The sequence below is a fragment of the Conger conger genome, chromosome 12, assembly GCF_963514075.1.
Source record: "Conger conger chromosome 12, fConCon1.1, whole genome shotgun sequence".
NCBI classification, from domain to species: domain Eukaryota; kingdom Metazoa; phylum Chordata; class Actinopteri; order Anguilliformes; family Congridae; genus Conger; species Conger conger.
This window is the reverse complement of record NC_083771.1, coordinates 27,582,844-27,603,233: the sequence shown is the minus strand read 5'-3', so window position 1 is coordinate 27,603,233 and position 20,390 is coordinate 27,582,844. Positions and strand designations below refer to the sequence as shown.

The following is a 20,390-nucleotide window of genomic DNA, read 5'->3' as shown; positions in this document are numbered from 1 at the left end:
TGAGGCAAACACCACTTTAGCGATTCCCAAATGCCTCTTATTCTTGGGATTGTAAAGAATCTCCACTTGCTCCATTTCCCCGAACTTCTTGCACATGTCGGTCAGAAAGCCCTCTCTAATGTTGTCGTTGAGTTTGGCGAATGTCACCTCCTTCGGGGGTACACGTCCCACGTAATATTCGTCAATCTGAAAGTGTGTAATAATTAGTAAGATTTATTAATTTGGAATAATTTGCGTACCACTAGTAGTCCTAATCTAAAAATGCATGAACCCAAATCAGGGCATATGCCACAGTTTCTCTCTTGAGGTTTTCAGGCCGTACAACAAGCAGTTTGACTACAAGGTTCAAATGCGATGTCCCAAGGCCAACCTGTATTGTCCAGACAACGTATCTATAAAATCCCTGCAGACACAAGGCTACAAACCTGTAACCATTCATTATCCAATGGCCTATATATGATAAGCATCTATAGCCTACCAGAACATGGAAATAGATGGAAATGGTCTATTTAATGCATACATTGGCTATGTTCAGATCTGTATATTGCGAGATCTGTAAAAATTGACCTACTTTCATGTTCCGTGAAAATGAATAAAATAAAACCGGAAAAATAAAAAATAATTCCACATCGGAATTCTGACAAGCCCATCGAGGGGGTGTGACTACCTTAAACTTCGGAACAGGGAGATCGGCCTCATTGTACTTGATCCAGTGACGACTGATTCTCGGGTCTCTGACGGTATCCACTGGAGGCCTCCCTGAATTCTGAAGGAATAAAGACAACAGAAAAATACATTAGCCTACAAAAGTTTCCGCAAGTAACTTATGCCGACGCTGCATTTCTTCAAAGTTAATATGCTAGTGGTGAAGTACCCTGCTTTGTCAAAGTAACAGAAGAAACCCGAAGTTACGCACCACATAGGAAAAGTAGCCAGCATTAAAATGCACATATAAATGTTGCTACAACCGTAACTTCGGGCTAATGGGTCCATTGTTATCCAGCAGCGCTTTCGTAACAACACCGGTTACAGTGACACTTTGATGTTCCGTGTCAGGTGCTGAAGCCAACCAGTTGAGCGCGTTTAATAGCAGCCGTATCTTTCACTAACTGTAGCGACAGCAAAACATAACAAAAAGTGCCAGTTCCTCCATTTTAACGCCGTTGAGGAAGAAATAAATCACTCACTTGCATGCTAAACGTCTGCCCATCGTAGCGGTAGAGTTTTTGCGATCCCTTTTTCAATGCTGGGTCAATAATCAACTTGTAACTTCTCCGTCTCTCCCCCGAACCACAGACTGAGTGATTGCTTTCCATTCCGTTCGCCAAACCTGTAAAATATAACAAATGTAAAGAGAAAAGCACACACGTTGTCCTTACGACATTTGACAACTAACACTCATGAAGAGAAAACAGTATTTAGAATCGGATACCGCGATCCAGACAGACAGAAGCGAAGAGGGAAAAAAGAGCAAGCTCACTGGAACTCTGTTTTCTGTCGTGGTATTCTCTGAGCTGGATTCTTTCCCCGGACTTGGACATGATGAAAGTTATTCAGATCGAGACTTGCTTTTAATTTTACCAAAACGCCGAGATCGCTTTACCTTTTCCTGACTACATTATAAGATTTAAAAGATCCTGCCTCCTTTTCGCGAGCCAACACATACTGTGAGCCTCTGCTCTAGGTCTCTCCAACAGCACACCACTATAGCGCTTAGCTGCTAGCCTTCCTTTCCATTCGCACATTCGATACTCCAGTTTCAGAAATGGTCGTTGCGGAACTGCGATTAAACATATAAAGTAATATTTCCTATAGACATGTTTTCATTTAAGGCATACGGCAAATTATTTTACCCGTGTGCGAAGGCGTATTTATATTGGAAATGTGATCTGGACAATAATGTTGAATCTACCGCCTATATTTACGTAAGAAATGCAAGATGGACATCGGGGGTTCAACTAGTTCTGCACGACCAGGATTGAGTTATAATCCGCCCAGACCTATGTAATAGCGCTCGTTACCGATTACTTTATCTGATTTCTTGTCTTCTACGTTTGGAATAAGTAAATTATTTAGAATATATTCAATTATGAAACACACAAGCAAACAGAAGATGTACTTGCTTAACTTATTTTAAAAGGTACGAGAACATGGGCCAGTCAGAAGCGCGTTATTGTATTTCCACCGATCTTTGGATCGTTTTGCAATATTAATTTTTTGTATTGTGTTTTTGCAAGTGTTGGGTTGTTAGATGTGTGCCGAGAGCATACAAGTTCAGGGCATTATCTGACATTTTTCTGTGCTTGGGCAATTGGCTGGTTAACAGGAGTGGTTCCACTGGCCAATCAGATTTGAGCACCATTTTGGCTTCTGCTATTAGAAGCTGCGTGGAGACGTCTCTGCGCAGTGCGCGGAGAGGGGTTAAGAGAATAGGCTGCCATTTTATGCTATGGAACTGAATGGCCATTCTTGCTGTCCTTTGTTCCAAAAGGAATCTTTTCTCGAATTCTGCATCTCCTTACGGAATATATGTGAATGTGTTTACAATGGTAGCGTCAAGGATCTCAGAAGGACGACAAATAGCTGGATGCGCCTCTTTGATCATTTTATTTTTTCCCTCTCTCTTCCTGGAATCCATGTTTGTCTCAACTAGGTCAAGGCACACCCAAGTGTCAGCATTTTATCTCTGAAGTAAAAGCTTGTGAATAAACAGCTTGAATGTTTTTTTTTTTAAAGATAATATAATTAAGTCAAACCTTGACACTGTTTACCTTGAAAAATGCATACAGCTGTAGATATTTGTTCAACCTAATTGTATTTTCTGTAAATTTTAACAATCCTTCAGTTATGTGGTCATTTCTAAATAACTCCAACATTAATTTGTGACCATTCATTTTTCTTTCAGTGTCATTTGCATGCCAATTTCTATCCACTTTTGCACCATGTTTAAGAAAACAAAACAGACAGGATGAAATGCCCAATTGGCTTAAAAAAAAAAAATGCTGATTCACTGTTGTGGCTGGTAAGTGTAGAAATACTATAACGATCTTACAGGTACCTAAACACACTACTGAGAACAGATTACATAGATGGGAATACAATGGAATTTAAACTAAAATGTTGTAATGCATGTATGTCCAAGAACGGCTTTGTTGTATACACACACACACACACATACATACATACATACATACATACACACACACACACACACACACACACACACAAACAAAACACACACTCGCACTGACAATGGCTTTCGGATGAATGCTACGAAGGTAAGTCGATCTATATGACCTTGCACCAAGGGCATATAGTGATATCTAGAAATCAGCGTGTATTTACCTCTTATCAGGTGGAAATGCGGCACAAAACACTGAAAGAAAAAAAATAAGTATAGGAAGGTGAAGTATAAATGCTCATTAAGAATATTTACCTTAACATTTTGATGGCATTTATTTATCAGGCCTACAGGCTGAAGAAAAAGGAACTTTGTCTTTCTCATCTTCGGATCCATTATTACAGGGTGTGCTTTTTAAGGTGGGTGGGGATGGCTCCTAAAAAGAGATAGAAAAATAACTTCTCGTGAGATCATTTAAAACGCACGCAACCCGAACGTCCCTGACCACAAAAAATTCAGAAAATCTCCTAGCAGTATTTGTGTGAGCAGTAATATGCAAACCTGCTTTCCGCCTTCCTGGAGGCAGACAAAGCAGGAGCCTGACACTCATCATTGCAAAGATAGCAAGGCAAACATTTCCGCGTCTTTTTGAAATATGGTATGGACATCTTATTCAATTTAAGGTAATGCATTTGTGTGTTGGCTAAATGGGTATGACCACGTAAAAAGTAGTGCTTAAATATCAGATTCAAAATTATGTACTTGATCTGCTTTTAAATCATTCTGATATGTTCTTTGTGTATCTCCCCCTTTTAAACAGTTTTCTATTTGTTACCCTAAAGTTAAATACAAAATCCATACATGTGTTTAGAAATGTAAAACATGTTAATTTAAAATATCACCAGATATTAAACACTTACACTTCAAAATTAAGAACGCAATCCAAGTGTCTGGAGATGCCCTATTTATGTCAATAAAAGCAGCGCATTTTAGGGGTTTGCAGACATGTCTCCCTGTTCCTCTTTTCTTAAAAGCGACCTGTGTTATCAACTGTGTTAATGGCTTCTATGCAGTTCTCTTTTTCAAAATGGCTTCTTCTTACGCAGCAGGTCATAATGTGCTGGAAATGTTGCTGGGCGAGGTTTTCACTCTGGAAAGAAGAGCTCTGAATTCCCCACATATTTATAATGTCTTTCTCTCCCCCTCTCTCTTTTCATATTCATCAGCAGTACCAGTGGCGACCGGAATGAGCTCTACAACTACGTGTAATTTCGGGGTGATGTAGCAACCAACATTTCGTGGCGCAGTCAGTCCCCTCGCAGAGTAGGTGTGGGTGTTGTAGCTGGCAGCTTAGATACCATTTTGGTATTCAGAAGAGTAATCGGAGAGTCTGGCCTCTCGCCAGCCGTTCAGGGCGTTTTGCGCTGACTGCACACCACAGCCATATACGGGCAGAAAAACAATTTCGAGCAGAGAGGTCTCTGCACCTTCCGTTGTCTTCACAAAGGGGAATTTACGGACTGCTGCTGTTTTTCTCCCAGCCTTTCGAGATAACAATCGATGAACAGATTCGACAAGTACACATTATTTCTGTATAGTAGCCTAACACAACCACCTTAGATTAAAAAAAAAGTTGGTTGTGTGTTTAGGCAAGAACGACCTTTGGTGATTTCCATTCAGTTAGCTATGTGATTAAGCAATTCGCTCAAGTCAATTGCAGTGTGTATATTATATAATATAGCCTATATTTTTACATTTTCAATACTTTACTCTTGTCAGTGAAGTGTTGCAGGGCTAGAGTTGAAGTGTTAATAAGTACGTGTTTATTTTACAATTTTTTAAACCTAGAAAGTAACGTTATTGAAACACGTTTATAAAATGTGCGTTTGAGCTGGAGAGCATCTGAAATTTGCCCAATTCGTTGTTCAAGACAAACATGGGTCTGACTCGTTTCCTAGTGCACAGCCCGATCTGTGCTGCGCTCCTACTACGGTTATCCGACTGAAGACCACACCGGGCCACAGCGCGCTACCGATCGGAATGATCTTGGATCAAATTCGTCTACACCTCTAAAACAATATTAGTGTGTCCACTGTTGGTAAATCTACACACGCTCCACTGCGGATGTTTTTTTTGTTTTTTTAAACTTCGGCGAACGACGCTGAAATGTGTTCCACCCTCCCAGTTGACTCGCCTTTACTTACGACAGCGGGTCACGAGGTCAGAGATGTTTACACGTTCTTTAGCTTCTTTGTGTTGGTGATTTTTCTTGCTGCGCACTGAAAGCGTTGTCTTCATGCCAAATGTTTTCCAAGCGGCACTGATTATGCGCATAATCCAAAGAAATTGTTGTATTTATTTTATATAACTATTTCGAGTGTAAATCTTGTACTTACTACTACCCTCGATTAGACTTGGGGAATTGTGTTTTTATCTTTTTCAATAGCCTATCGGACAAAGAAGGGAATACCGAATACTTTTCCCTATACATTTTCACTGTCATGTTTGTCAAGGGTAAGCTTATATATATATATATTTATTAGTCCACAGATAAAACGGGGCCCTTGTGTATGTGGTGGAGAATGCGTCCGTGTGGTTAACGGCTGTTTAGCCTTCTCAGCTAGTGTCACTGACGATATATTTGCCAAATATTTGTACATTATCCCATTGAGTTCAGTGCTCTGACGTACGGGTTGCCAAATGCATCATAATGCTATAATTTCCTGTGCATTTTATCCCAAAATGTAAGCAAAATATCCATCATATACTTGGAAATGAAAAAAAAACAAAAAAAACACTTCCTACACTTATGATGAATTGACAGGCGTAAATGTCACCTGCTCTCTCAAAATCAGTGGCATTGACCCCAAAACGTAATTCCAGTTTTAGAAACTACTCGAAAGAGGCGGTTATCGCTCTACTCCAGATATCAAGGGAGTTGTATCCCGTTGCATTTTGAGTGCCACCAAACCATGTTTGTGTATTTTCGTCGCGAGAATTACTTGAGGACTACTGGGAGACTACCAACATTGGGATAACAAAAGTCCCAGGTTTGTCATCGTACCGTTTAAAACTATATTTTCACTCTGAATATTACTCTCGATATTTAGACATACAGACCATGAACGCAAATGCATTAACATGTAGCCACAAATGCAGCTGATGTGGTTGCGACTGCTGAATGGTGAGCAAGCTAGCTAGCTTCCAAACAATGCACAACTCCGGTGTTACCTTGACTTTGATCTTGCATTTAAAAGCTTAAGAATTTAAATTTAAAATGAAAATCGTAATTTGCCATTAAGACATACGGATTATGAAAGCCAAGATATTGTTCTACAATATCACAAAAATGTGATTTCACAAATGTGCTATCCCATCAAATTTTGTCCATATGTATATAAGCTATATGTTTAATTATTTAATGATTTTTCTTCTTTTGCTAGCCTAAAAAAATTGAAGTGAAATTAAGTCTGGTTGGCCGGTCTGCATTACGTTCATTTACGAAATGTGCTTAGCCTACTGTGCAGATATTGGTTGTGTTTCAATATTGAGTATTGCGGCCCAGTTCTATGTTTGTGTGTACACTGGTCAGCTGCAGGGTTAAGCTAACATGAATTTTACCTTGTGTTGAATCTACTCCATGACACAGACCCATGCACCCACCCTCCCCACACACAAGCCTGCAAATAACCTGTTCCCTTAGAACGCGCTGTACTTTGTGCATGTAAGTGCATATATTATACTCAGTATGTGCTACTGTACTCGGTGTGCTGTGAATTGAATGGCAGTATGACAGAGAAAACTGACCTGAGGTTACCCCCAATGTAATCCAAGACACTAAGAACTCCGATCATAATGAAAAAATGCAGTCTGTAAAATTAATTTCTCCCTCAAGAGTTTTCCTGACTGCATTTGACTCTATTTAGCCTGATACTGCAAATTTAACCAGTGTTCTCAGGGGTATGATCTTAAATCAGTGTAGTCAAAACGGGGAGTGAAAACTGGTAGTCAATTAACAGAATTCCTCACATAAGAATGTGGAGAGTCCAGTGATGTTCAATATTTACATTAATGAGTTTAGAGTGCAGTTGGAACAGTCCACAGACCCCTATCCCCTCTTACTGGACACACCAGTAAAAGTCTTACTCCTAATAACCTGGTTTTTCTGCCAATCACTGAAAAAGGCTTACAGAAGAACTCTGAATAAAGAAAATTATGTTGGAACTGGGCATTGACCGTGAATTTTAAACAAAGTAATAATCTTCTAATGATTCAGATCCATGAGAGGATCAGAGCTACCACTGCTTGTACCGTAACCAATGGGGACCAACAAGAATACATGGTAAATGGTTGGAGCCTTTATCCAAAGCACTATACATTTGGTGCTTCTCATTCACCTACCACACACCCAGGGCAGGATCGAACCAGCAGCCCTCCCGACTGCCAGACAACTGCGCTTACCACCTGAGCCAATAGCTGGAGCAGTTCTGGTCATGTGACGTGAACAGAGGAGAAGCCTTCAGGTGCAGCATGACACAGATAGGATCAGGAGATTTGGAGTAGGAAGTCTCAGTGGTTCCTTGGTTCCATTTAAACTCCCTATCCTCCTCTAGGGCGGCCTGTAGCGTAGTGGTTAAGGTACATGACTGGGACCCGCAAGTTCAGTGGTTTGATCCCCGGTGTAGCCACAATAAGATCCGCACAGCCGTTGGGCTCTTGAGCAAGGCCCTTAACCCTGCATTGTCTCCTGCTTAGTCTAATCAACTGTACATTCTTCTGGATAAGCGCGTCTGCCAAGTGCTATTAATGTAATGAGATCAGGAAGTAAATGCCTGGCATTTATATAAATGGCTGGCATTTATATAGCACCTTTATCCAAAGCGCAGTACAATTGATGCTTCTCATTCATACACACACCATTGGCTGCCATGCAAGGCAGCCAGAAGTTTAATTTGAACTCCCTGTCCTCTTCCCTCCTGTAACTGGACCATTCTCGTTTGAATTTTGTTAAGACAAGGTGTAATAAGCTTTAGAGCTTTGATTTGATTGAGGCATTTAAGATTGTACAGCAAGCTTAATCAGGCGAATTGTGAAAGTTGCTCCAAATTACTTGCATACACAAGCAGAGTCATTTACCTTAACCACTACACTACAGGCCGCCCTTACACAGAGTGAAGACAGAGGTGCCTTCTGGTATTTTCACAGACTTTCTAGTTAGAACATATTCATAATTCATTGTTTTGAACAAGAGTGCAAATATGCTACAGTTTTGTTCAGAACAGACGTTTCAACATCATAACTTGCATCAGAATACCTTTGACCCAACAGCAAAAACTGCTGTATTTGTACAAGTAATTGATTGGTTGCTTGCTTGCATCAATACAAACAAATTCTTATAAACCAGGTCCTTCCAACTACCAAGTGAAAAAGATTTAACTATCCAATTTCAGTAGATGTGCAGGTTAATGTTAGCTGAATTTTTGGCAGCATCAATATCGTTAGCTAAGGTTAGCAAGTTATGGCTAATCTGTGGCTATTTTATTAGTTACTCCCACTGTCACTTGATGTACAATTCAATATTGAATATTATTAATGGCCAGAAATAACACGACACAAAACTTGCTATCAACAAGTTACTTTTGTAGTGGTTAAATCTGGAAAGAAGTGGGTGAGACGGGGAAGGACAGAGGTTTCTCCTGCTTCCACAAAGTAAATGGGAATGCTGTTTTTCCTTTTTACTCACTGCCAGAGGTCAGAGGTCAGGCCGGTGGAATGCAGGCAGCCTGAATAAGGCCAGTGGAATGCAAAGGGACAGTGTTACCATAGCAATTGTGGGGCCAGGGGTGCTTTTGTGCAGCGATCATGGAATGTGGAACTGATCACCACCGACACATAAATAAAAATACCTGACAATTAAAAAATGCAATGAGAAGCGGTTGTCATGCACATCCAACCCAAGTAGGGTTCAGGTGCAGGATAAAAATATGTAGCTATCAGAGAACATCAAAAAGACGTCGAAGATGTTTTCTGAAAGTTTTACTAATGCAATGTTTCAACCAGCAAGGTCTTGGTCAGGTAAAACATACATTAAAAAAAAAAAAACTTTAAATAGTGTGTCCCCGGGATGGTTGTAGCCCGTAGTGTAATGGTTAAGGTACATGACTGGGATCCACAAGGTCGGTGATTTGTAGCCACAATAAGATCGGCTGGGTCCTTGAGCAAGGCCCTTAACCCTGCATCACTCCTGCTTAGTCGAATCAACTGTAAGGATACACTTTTATCCGCTTCGGATAAAAATGTCAGCCAAATGACACGTAATGTCATGTAATGTAACCCTAAAAGACTGCACAGTGTTTATGCCAGCAGCCGGCTCTGGACCCGCAATGGACCCAACCCCTGTCCTGTCTTCCCCCACTGTGGTACGCCCTGAGGCCAATCCCTTCTGCCGAGGAGCTCCCATCATCCTCATTGGCTGCAAGACAGACCCGTGCAAATAAAACGAGAGAGAACCAGGAAACTACAAGCCATGAATCTCACCTGTCACATACAGACAGGTATACACAGCTATCAGCCACACACAGATAAACACGCAAACAGAGGCCTATCACCTATGCAAAGATATATGTACTGTATATACCTGTGGCCTGAACACAGGAACAATCCTCTACATGCTATCTACACACATACATGTACAGTACGCAGGTACTGTTTTAGAATCACTAAGCAAAAGGCTTTGGTCTCTGGCTCGTGATTTGATATAACCTTTGGCCATATTGGTCTAGATCTGTACTGGCTCAAGTTTGTCTGGTCATGTCTGTTCTGGTCTGGCGTTTGTTGGTCTGTACTGACTGATACCAGTCTGTGCATATACTCTGTGTACTGGAGGGACAGGAGACAGGCTGGTAGATAGACAGGATGGCATAGACCTGTATCTGAAATGTTCTGCAGAGAGACTGGAGGGCTTTCAGAGAACCCAGCGGACAAGGCTTGACCTAGGCTTGGCTAGTCTACCCTATGCCTGGAAGAGGGTGTGTTAAATTCTGTGGCCTGATTTAGAAGAAGAAGGTGCTTTTAGTTCCCATGTTTGAGTATTGGATGGTGAAAATACTGCCTGCACCTTCTATGCCACCATGTTCAGTTTGGCAGTTTGGCAGAAGCACATACCCTCTGACTGGCTCAGGTTGCAGCAATCCTGCAGACTGATTGGCGTACTTTAAAGGCTCTTGACGGTTGACAGAAAACCAAGACTACACCCATCTTAGAGAAACTGCAATAGCACAGCAGCCCAGACTTTCTTAGCCAAAAGGGGGTCACTTCTTGCATAGGGTTACCTGGTCGACTGGAATGTAGGGGTCCAGTTTGTGGCCCTGGCTGAACAACATAATGTTTGGTCTGAGTACTTGGTTGAAAGTACCCTTAATTTGCTTCTTAACCATCCTTCATAGGCTGTGATCCGTTCCAAACTCTGACCCCCGGTCCATGATAAGGATCCGATGACGATAGCAACCATAACCACCCCTTTGGCCCAACAGCACATATAAATATACACACACACACACACACACACATAGCATATATATATATAAAACCTCATATTTATTAATTTTACAAAGGTGTGCAGCTGCTGAAAAACAATGATTACTTACTGCCATGCCAACAGCATGCCAGGTCTTGTAGAACACCACAGCTCGATGTATATAAAGCATGGCCAAAGTGTCCAAAAAGCTCTCCAAAAAGGATAACTCGCTCTAATGCTTTCTAAACAACCTGCATCACATTTAAAATGGAAATGCAAAATTAGGTTAACCAGAGCCCTGTTGCCAGCACAATTACAGGTTTATCCTGAATATATATTATATAATATATAATCTGTATATTCACTCTGCTATGCAAACACAGCAATATTCCTAAACTATCCATCACCTGAATATGACACATACATTGGTGGAAAGGGTAGGAAACCCTGTACAAGAAGCTTACCATATTTTACACTAGGTCGGTACTGAAATAACCTAGCAATGCATTTACAATAAGACGTCATTCGCTAAGGTATAGTCCCGGCAAATATATTGTTTCCTTGAAAATGGCTTAACGAATGACGAAATAAACTTCAACGTTAGTCAGAAAACAGTCGTAGCTTCATAACCAGGTGGGATATTTTGTTCCATAAATATGTCTGTATCGAATAATTTGAGTCTGTGGCGAGGTGAGGGTTGTAAACCATGAGCGTGGTGAGGGGGGGCTGGAGTTTTATTGCCCTGCTTTGCGAATAAGAGGCTGATAAGCATCTAAACTGCAATTCTCACCAGCAGTCTTTTTTAACAATCTGGCATTGCCATTTTGCAGTTTTATTATGTCACAGTCTTTTGTATTATATAAATAGGAATATAACAATAATTTGAGATGTTGATGACTCAATCACAAGGGGCCAAAACTGATAGGGTTAAACACCTGAGCAATTACAAACACCTGTGAATCCACATGTCCCAAACATTATGGTGTGCTGAAATGGCAGGGACTAGGTATAAGCGCCGCTGTAATTTCTACATGGTGAACCCAAAATGCATAAAAATACCCTTTAATAAAATCTGAGAATGTGCACTTTAAACACGTTAATTGTGGGATTCCAAATCTCGGATAATCTTTTGTATAATGCCACTTATGTTCTTCTGCATGTGATTAATACAAATAAAACATATATTTGATATCAATTGTCTTCCAGTTATGTTGAAATTAATATTGTCTAATGTGGTGATATTAAAATGATCTAAATTTCTTACATGTTTATAAAGCTTTGTGATATTAATGATGAAGACTCCGTTTGGTCCAGTAACATTTACTGTTCAGAGTAAAAGAACAATAAACTGAACCTGACCCCTGCCATATTCATTATTTTGTATTAGTTCACCGATGTTGTTTTTCATAGTTGTTTAAACTTTCTGGACTTCATGGAATTATAAGGGTAGCTGCTCGGGAGCCCTGCAACAGTGCTGACTAGTGGTAAAACGTGATACTGCAAGTTCATCAAAGTCTCAGCAGCAGCCAACAGACACACAAACAAACAGATAAATCTGAATCTGACAGATACAAACCAAATCTACTGAAATTAATCAGATTAAAGGTAGATGTTATCCAGAAAAGCACTGCACAAAATATGGATTGATGCAGAACAATGTGAAATATGGATCCAGTAGTCCAGGGGCACTTTTGAATATCAATAGCATAATGAATTCAGCAAAGTAGCAAGAAATTTTGTCAGAAAATCTGATCTGGATCTTGGTCAAAGAAAAAGTGTCCGGACAATGACTCCAAACATGCATCTGGCTTTTTTGATTAATGTTTCTTTTCCACTGTTTGTAATCAAACAATTCATATGTGGTCAAAGTGCAGATTCTCAGCTTTTTATTAAACCGTATCATTTCACCAACTAGTGATTACATTATTTTTCAATTTCACTGTTTGAGACAAATGAACATAAATTCAAATAATTTGTCTCAAACATTGAAATGTGGATAAAAAGTACTGTACTTACTACATGTTGAAACCAATAAGTACAAAAATACACTTTAATAAAAGATGAGAATCTGCACTTTGACCACCTATGAATTGTTTGATTACAAACAGAAAATAAAACATGAATAGGAAAAAGGAGAAAGGGCAAGGTGTGTCCAAACTTTTTTTTGTCTCATCAGAAATGACAGAAAAATACACATTGTTGTCATCGTTACATGGGGTGTTTGCACAAAGTATTAAACCAATTGCAAAACCTGTTATTTTTGGGGAAATATATTTTCTATTTGAAAAATGTGAGACCACTGAATCATGAATAAAGCACACTACACATGTTGGAAAATAAAGCTTATGTCTATATATATATATTTTAGTATTTCTTCACATATTTATTGTATTAAGGCTGCCTATAATTCTGGAACCCATTGTAAATGTGTGCTATGTGCCAATGAAATGACCACTGAAATTAAATTTCACTATGCCAATATGTCTTAACACATATTGAATTATTCATGAGGTATGAGTTATGATCAACAGGACATAAGGAAGTTCTGAAGCTTAAAGCAGGAAATCAAAAAAGGACAAGGATGGTGATAATGTGCCTGTCAGTTTTCTTTTATGATTTAAGAAAGGAAATGCTTACAGTACACAAAAATCGGTACTGGCCCCTTTACTAGTGTGTGGGGTCTCTCAAACTTAATTTCATGATCTTGAGGGAATAACGCCTCCATTAAAACACCTTTGGATAAAATATATGAATGGACGGCAGAATCCCTCTTTCAAACAAAAGGTCATGTGTGAGCAATCTTAATAAGATGTCCATTTTCACTGTGCAGATTCACTCATGCACTGACACACTCACACACATTCAGAGGTCAGTGTGAGCTCTCTTCAATTAAGTACCAAGTTCAAACTGAAAAATGACCATTAAATTGTCCTGAATGAATTCAAAGCATGTTTATATATTTTTTTTCCAAAATGTAAAATATTTAAATAGACAAGACCAACAGTAGTGCTGTTCATTTAGAGAACTACCAGGCACAATCTTCAAGAAGGGAAATATAGGTGCAGACACAAACTCAAGTGAACACCAAGCAACTGTACAAAAGATACAACTATACACCACTCAACATAAAATACATTTGAAACGGGTCGTAAATGTAAGTTTGGCAAAACAAAATCAATAATTTACCACACAAGCTGATTACACTCAATTGCTTGAACATTCAGAAAGGTATCAAAATGAAAGGCATCAAAACATATTCATCCTCTGAGGATTCTAACTAATCAGAGGCCTGTTGTTTTATCTCATCTGATTATGCTCACCGAACTATCCAATTGGCTGTGTACAGACACCATCGTTCAACCACCTTTGAGGGGAGACTTGCTGAGATTGCTTACCACAGATTGATAAACACGATGCTATGTGGAGCTACAATGAGTGGTCAATCCTTGATAACAAACTTCTTGGACCAATCAAAAGGTTTTGTTCCACAAATCCATAAACACTGCAAATCAGTGAGAATCTCATACAGCATCCCTACCCCTAACCCCATCACTAGCTCATGTAATGTCACGCAATTTGGCACACACATCTGTAAGGCACAGTTTCACAGTACCTTAAATAATTTCTGGGACAAATATAATCAAAGTGGTTAATACAAATCTGATTGTGTACTTTTTGTATAGCGATACAAAATGTTTTACTGTGGTCAAATATATGACGGATCTAGGGTTAGTGTACACAGCTGATGAGCTAATTGAGCAGGAGGTCAAACAGAATCATGCACATACACTGGCCAATCACTGGCCTAGTGAGCAGATGTGTTAAACCAGGAGTGTCAAAATCCCAGGGGGCCACAGTGTCGGCTGGTTTTTGTGGCTTCCTTTCAATCACTTGCCAGTTAAGGCCATTAAGGTGTGTGGATACTGGCCTGCCAACGACTTGGGCGGCCTGTAGCATAGTGGTTAAGGTACATGACTGGGACCCGCAAGGTCGGTGGTTTGATCCCCGGTGTAGCCACAATAAGATCTGCACAACCGTTGAGCAAGGCCCTTAACCCTGCATTGCACCAGGGGAGGATTGTCTCCTGCTTAGTCTAATCGCTCTGTACGTCACTCTGGATAAGAGGGCAGTAATTTAATGTAATAAAATTAGATTCACCAAAAATCAGATTCATCAAGATCACCCTGAAAGCCAGCACTGACACCGTGGCCCCCAAGTACTGGAGTTTGTCCAAAAGTCCAAGATCTTCGAACTCCACAGTGGAACAAATGTAAAATATATGTATTTTCTCTCGTTTGTAGAAATTTGACACATCACCTTCCAAAGTTCCACCGTCTTTATGGCGAAAGCCATAAAAAGCCATTGAATGAACAGTAAAAATGTATGGCACTTCCACTGACAAACCAGTAACACATTACAAATACACACACTTCATTGTATTTAAAATCTCTCTTGAAGGCAGCAGAAATATAATTTTAGAAATCAAGCATAACATCTTTACAGTCTGTACATGCATTGCAGACTAAGTGACCAGGTGGTCAAGTCTTATTAACCGTGACTTATGGTAGAATTTCTCTTTCAGGCAAAAAGAGGCACGTGGCTTACTAGGGAAATGGATGAAGGGCAGGGTGTCATTAGGTCAATTGGGCGGAGAGGGAGAGGGAGAGGGAGAGGGAGAGAGAGAGAGAGAGAGAGAGAGAGAGAGAGAGAGAGAGAGAGAGAGAGAGAGAGAGAGAGAGAGAGAGAGACTGGGCGGAGGGAGACAGGTTGGGGCTTCGTTAGGGGAACTGGGCGGAGGGACGCAGGGCGGGGCTTCGTTAGGGGAACTGGGCGGAGGGGGACAGGTTGGGGGCATCTCCTCGTTGGTCCAGTTCGTTCTGCAGCCTGGTCAGGTTGGACAGCTCCTCCAGTTCCTGGAACTGCCGGTCGGTCTTGTGGCTGACGAGCGAGCGGTAAAAGTGCACGGCGAACAGGATGAAGACCAGGCCGAACGGCACCATGATGGAGGTGGAGGTGATGGCGGCGGCCGCGCCCGCGGAGATGGTGTCGTTCTTCTGCTCGGACGGCCGTTTGATGGGCAGGAACTTCACCCAGCAGAGCAGCACCACCTCGGCCAGGAAGAGTAGCGTGCCGATGACCGTGGAGAAGGCCCAGGCCAGCTCGATGTGGTGGTGCATGCGCTCGTGCGGAGACTCGCGCACCGAGTTGAGGTTGTGCACGTTGCTGACGGCCTCGATGTTGGGCAGGATGCAGGTGCTCACCATCAGGGCGAACAGGTGCACGGCCACCAGCACGGTGGTGCAGGCGCTGAAGGCTATCAGCAGCCCTGGGGGGTACTCGTGGTTCCTCTCCAGCTGGACCTCCACCATCGCCACCTGCAGAACAACACAGAGCACAGACCTTAGAGCAGGGCCGAGCACTTCGATACACTGAAATCTAAATTCCCTTGTGGGCTACAAGGACCCAGAAGGATGGTGGTTCAAGCCCCGGGCTAACCACCATAAGAGCCGCACAGCTGTTGGGCCCTTGAGCAAGGCCCTCAACTCTGCATTGCTCCATTGATTTTACTGTTTATAAATGATAAAAAAAGGAAAAAGGCCTTGTGAAAAAGTTTGGAAACCGTCTTGGATTATTCTTTGTTACTTTCCGGAGAATATAATATTAGGACTGAACTTTTTATTCTGAAGTAACTCCATGACTTCTAAAGTATCCAACTGCAGTGGCTGTTGTCTGGTGTTAACAACCATGGGTTCCTCTAAACATCATTTTCCAACGATGTCAGAATAAAGATTGTTCATTTCCACCAAGAAGTAGAAGGCTACAAAAAAACTCAACATTTCAAACTGCCTACTTCCACTGTCAGAAACATTATTAGAAAATGGAAGATGAATAGATCAGTGGAAGTGAAGGCAAGGTCTAAAAGACTAAGAATGCTCAGAAGAACCCACACATAACTGCAAAAGAGCTGCAAAAAAAGAGTAGCAGGCACAGGTCTAGCTTTTCACAATACAATGTACTTTAAACATTTTACATTTACATTTTAGTCATTTGGCAGACGCTTTTAATCCAAAGCGACTTACAAGTGCATAAGCTCTACCATAAGTCAAAGCATCACATCCAGAAACTAGCAAAATACACATGAAATGCTGTTCTAAACATAGTTGTCATCATAAGTGCATATATGTTTTTTTTTTTTTTTTTTGGGGGGGGGGGGGGGGGGGGGTTAGACAAGGATAGGGATATCAGAAAGGAGGGGAAGGGGAAATCAGGAGGGATGACTAAGGTAGAGTTTGAAAAGGTGGGTTTTGAGTCTGCGTCGAAATAGGGGGAGGGATTCTGCTGTTCTGACAGTGGTAGGCAAGTCATTCCACCACTGAGGAACCAGAACGGAAAACAGGCGTGAACGTGCAGCTCGACCGCCAGGTGCACGTAAGGGAACCATAAGGCGACCAGAGCTGGCAGACCGGAGTGGTCTATCTGGGGAGTAGGGAGTGATCAGGGATTGTATGTAAGGTGGGGCAGTCCCCTTAGCAGCCTGAAATGCCAACACTAGGGCCTTGAAACGGATGCGTGCGGCAATAGGAAGCCAGTGGAGGCCAATGAGAAGCAAGAAACAAGTAGTCACAGGGTTTTCTTTTTTATTATTATTTTTAAACCGTAAAAAATTGAAATAAAAAGTAATCTTGCTTTAAAATGTGAAGAAATGTTAAGGCCCTTGAGCCTTGAACCCTGCTTTGCTCCACGGGAGGAGCAAAGTCTCCTGCTTAGTCTTATCAACTGTACGTCACTCTGGATAAGAGTGTCTGCCAAATGCCATTAATGTAATAGGTAATATTATAAAAAATGTCAAGAACCATTTCAGTTACAGCATCCTAGAGCAGAACCGTGCACTTCATGGCAGAACCACATGCTTTACAGCCGGCCCACCAACAAACACACAAAATGCTTTACCGCAGAGCGAAACTGTACGCTTTATGGCAGAGCCACCACAAAAGCGACACATGTATCACACACTTTGTGGCAGAACCATACACTTTAACCACCTGCCTTTACATTGGTGCCACAAGCTTTGCAGAAGGACCCACCTGCAAAAGCATGTGTAGGCTACAATGTGTACACTTTACCCCTCACAGCAGAAGCACGTGCTTTATGTCAGACAGACATCTTGCATTTTACAGCAGGGCCACAGGGCAGCAAATGGGACCCAAAGACCAGATACAAGAACCCCTGCTCACTGAACCCCAGTCATTCAGCCTCCACTCAGCTCCTGAAGGGCTGAAAGGATGAATGAATCAGTGAGAGAGGTGTCACCATGGCAGTATTCTCCATAGGAAACTGCTGAATTTCCTACTTTGTGCTGTGAACAAAACCCCATACAGTGGTTGACCTAAATTCACCCCTCGGCTTTGGAGTACATAAGTTTACAAAATTGCTGAATTCACAAAGTGAAGCTGTAGAGGTTTCTTCAAAATTGGGGGGTTACAGACGCCTGTCTCTGTTTGTGGGGCTCAAACACACATATACCACTGCCTTTTCAGTGTGTGTAAATGGACAGTGTAGCCTATTACAACCCCCCGGGCTCACGCAAACCATGGTGTACCACTGTGTGTTAGTCAGTCCAACTGAATCTCTGATCATTCTGCCTGATCGAGCTGTCAGAACAATATGCTGCAGACAGGAGCCGTTATTATACGGAACGACGAACCTGCAGTTAGACTACATCCTTCCAACCCGCGTTAAAACATACAATGATTAACTTGTTGTAATAATGAACAGTTCTTGAGAATGGGGACATCTTCATTAACGACGGCAACTAGCCCAAGTGTTGCTTTCTGTGTAAATAGGTCGAGTACCCTACGACGCCCAGTAAAAAGAATTCGAACCCCCTACCCCAGGCGCATTGACTGCGAAATGCATCGCCGCCCTGCAGTGCAATGTTCACGCGCAAACGCACACAGGATGGAGAAAAACTGCGATTTTTCCGATAACGCTGACGATGGATAAGAAGTGATCGCTGCAACGGTCCCTCTATGATGCGGACCTCTGACTAAAAAGAGACGCACACTGCAAACATGAACTTTAACCATTAATTTCAGGTTGTAAGTTGATGCAAAATACAAAACAAAAGGCGGTAACATCTACAGTTAGCAAGTGATATAAAAAAATTAAATGTAGCCACATAATAATGTCTGGTTGGTTACAGTGTTATTTTAAACGTCAGTTCAACGGGGTTTGCGCAGCTCCGTTCCTGACACAATATTGCATTATATGAAATTTCATAAAAGGGTAACGTGCGTGCATTGGATTCGTTTTTACTAGCGCAGAAACAATAGCCCATATACATAGGCTATTAAATATTTAGCTATCTAACAAAGTGTGGCAAAGGCCCAATTTCATACTGTCAAAACTACACTCGCTTGACAGGTCGCTTTGACCAGACTCCAAAGCGATCCACAAGTAGAATGCATGGCAGGTGAAGGATGGTTTTTTCGGAAGATTAGCAACCAAGAGAAACAGCGACCGACTTTTAACAGAACATTAAAACAAAAAGATTGACCACCGGATCACTAGCTATCTGTGTTTAAAACACGTGATTCCTTGAGCTACACAATACATTAAATCTCCGACAGTAAACTTTTTGACTGGAGCACTGACCCCTCCCAATCAAAGATCATGAGTGTGACTTATAAATACATATGGCGAGCTAATTTAGTACAAGCGTACGGGACCTACCATTGCGAAACCCGAGAGAAGAGCTGACGTCCGACTGGAAGCCTTGAGCTTCGCTCGGCTTAAGTACAGCTTCCTCCAGGAGAGAGCCTGCAACGAATGTTCGTTCAGGCTCATCGCGGCTTCACTCTCCTCTATTCCCGCCCGAACCGCGTCCCCGGCGCACCGTTCTGTCTCTGCAAGAACACCCAACGATAGCAATTCATCAGACTGGGTGGTGAGATATGCGTGAGAATGCCGGACCCAGGTAACTTTTCGACCCCCAACTCTCTCAATTACAGACCCCCCTACAGCTATCAAGCCACTTTCTCAGGAAACTGCACCCGAGTTACCCAGAAGCCAATGCGGCACAGCGCTGTGTTACACTCCGCCTTCAACTGTCAGAGGCGGTAGGAATGGTTGGTCTTTTACAGTTCCCACCGTTCTTCAAATTCTAAATTACAATAACAAATTATTATTGCTTTACCTGCACTAGTCTACCATGCTATTGGTGAACTGTGAAGAGAATACAGGCGATTTCACGTGATATGTTTCAGCGATGGGCATGGTTGGCTATTTTAAACTGACCTGTTTTTTAACCCCTGGTCAATGCAGTGGTCATACAGAATATTCATTATGGTTATCAGGCTATGTGAACAGGTCAGATTGACCAAATTCGATTTCATAGTAATAATTCAATAGACAAACTGGTAAACCTAACCGATAGTGGGAATATACGGTGGACAAACACATCGGAACAGAGCAGAATGTTGCGAAGCATATTAACGTTATTAAACCTATGAGTTGTGGCCATGATGTATAATAAATGATGTAGGCAAATAAATGCCACACTGATAAAAACGTTCCAGTTCGCACACTTATCATTTTTAGTCACCTTGGTGGGACAATCGAGGAAGTATTGCAACAGACTATAATGAACTGATAGCGCATTACTGAATTCCCACGTTAAAATGGTCTAATATCCGGCTAGCTATTGACTCGCTTATTAAAGTTAACACTTATCTCTACCTCCCTCGCACACGT

General features: G+C 41.6%; 2 protein-coding genes and 1 long non-coding RNA gene across 4 annotated transcripts in view; 1 reads left to right on the top strand and 2 right to left on the bottom strand.

Annotated features, from left to right (window-relative positions):
• The window catches only part of LOC133141734 (histone-lysine N-methyltransferase SETD1B-A-like), a 23,983-nt gene extending 19,552 nt beyond the window's left edge, over window positions 1–4,431 (bottom strand). The window contains exons 1-5 of one of the 2 annotated variants that reach the window (XM_061262414.1): window positions 4,042–4,431; window positions 3,437–3,557; window positions 1,188–1,330; window positions 668–766; window positions 1–186 (exon numbers count right to left, since the gene is read on the bottom strand). The exon at window positions 1–186 is cut by the window's left edge and continues 85 nt beyond it. In XM_061262414.1, the coding sequence (XP_061118398.1) occupies window positions 1–186; window positions 668–766; window positions 1,188–1,316 (414 nt within the window). In that variant the 5' untranslated portion in view covers window positions 1,317–1,330; window positions 3,437–3,557; window positions 4,042–4,431. Of the gene's footprint in view, window positions 187–667; window positions 767–1,187; window positions 1,331–1,480; window positions 1,744–3,436; window positions 3,558–4,041 lie in introns of those variants that run through there. The other variant, XM_061262413.1, reaches the window with a different exon arrangement.
• On the top strand, window positions 2,396–5,931 carry LOC133141735 (uncharacterized). Its single transcript, XR_009710123.1, has 2 exons — window positions 2,396–3,779; window positions 4,348–5,931. It is a non-coding gene; the product is annotated as an uncharacterized LOC133141735 (long non-coding RNA).
• Window positions 5,932–13,573: 7,642 nt separating this feature from the next.
• Window positions 13,574–19,720, bottom strand: LOC133142538 (calcium release-activated calcium channel protein 1-like). The gene is made up of 2 exons (XM_061263814.1): window positions 19,371–19,720; window positions 13,574–16,012 (listed from the first exon to the last, which is right to left on the bottom strand). Exons 1-2 carry the CDS (start codon window positions 19,482–19,484, stop codon window positions 15,455–15,457), a joined length of 672 nt encoding a protein of 223 aa, XP_061119798.1. The 5' UTR covers window positions 19,485–19,720; the 3' UTR covers window positions 13,574–15,454.
• Between the last annotated feature and the right edge of the window lie 670 nt (window positions 19,721–20,390).

Coding starts and splice junctions, on each gene's coding strand:
- LOC133142538 (XM_061263814.1), bottom strand. CDS start 19,484: ATGAGCCTGAACGAACATTCGTTGCAGGCTCTCTCCTGGAGGAAGCTG. Junction 16,013..19,370: donor TTCTCTCGGGTTTCGCAATG/GTAGGTCCCGTA, acceptor GTTGTTCTGCAG/GTGGCGATGGTGGAGGTCCA.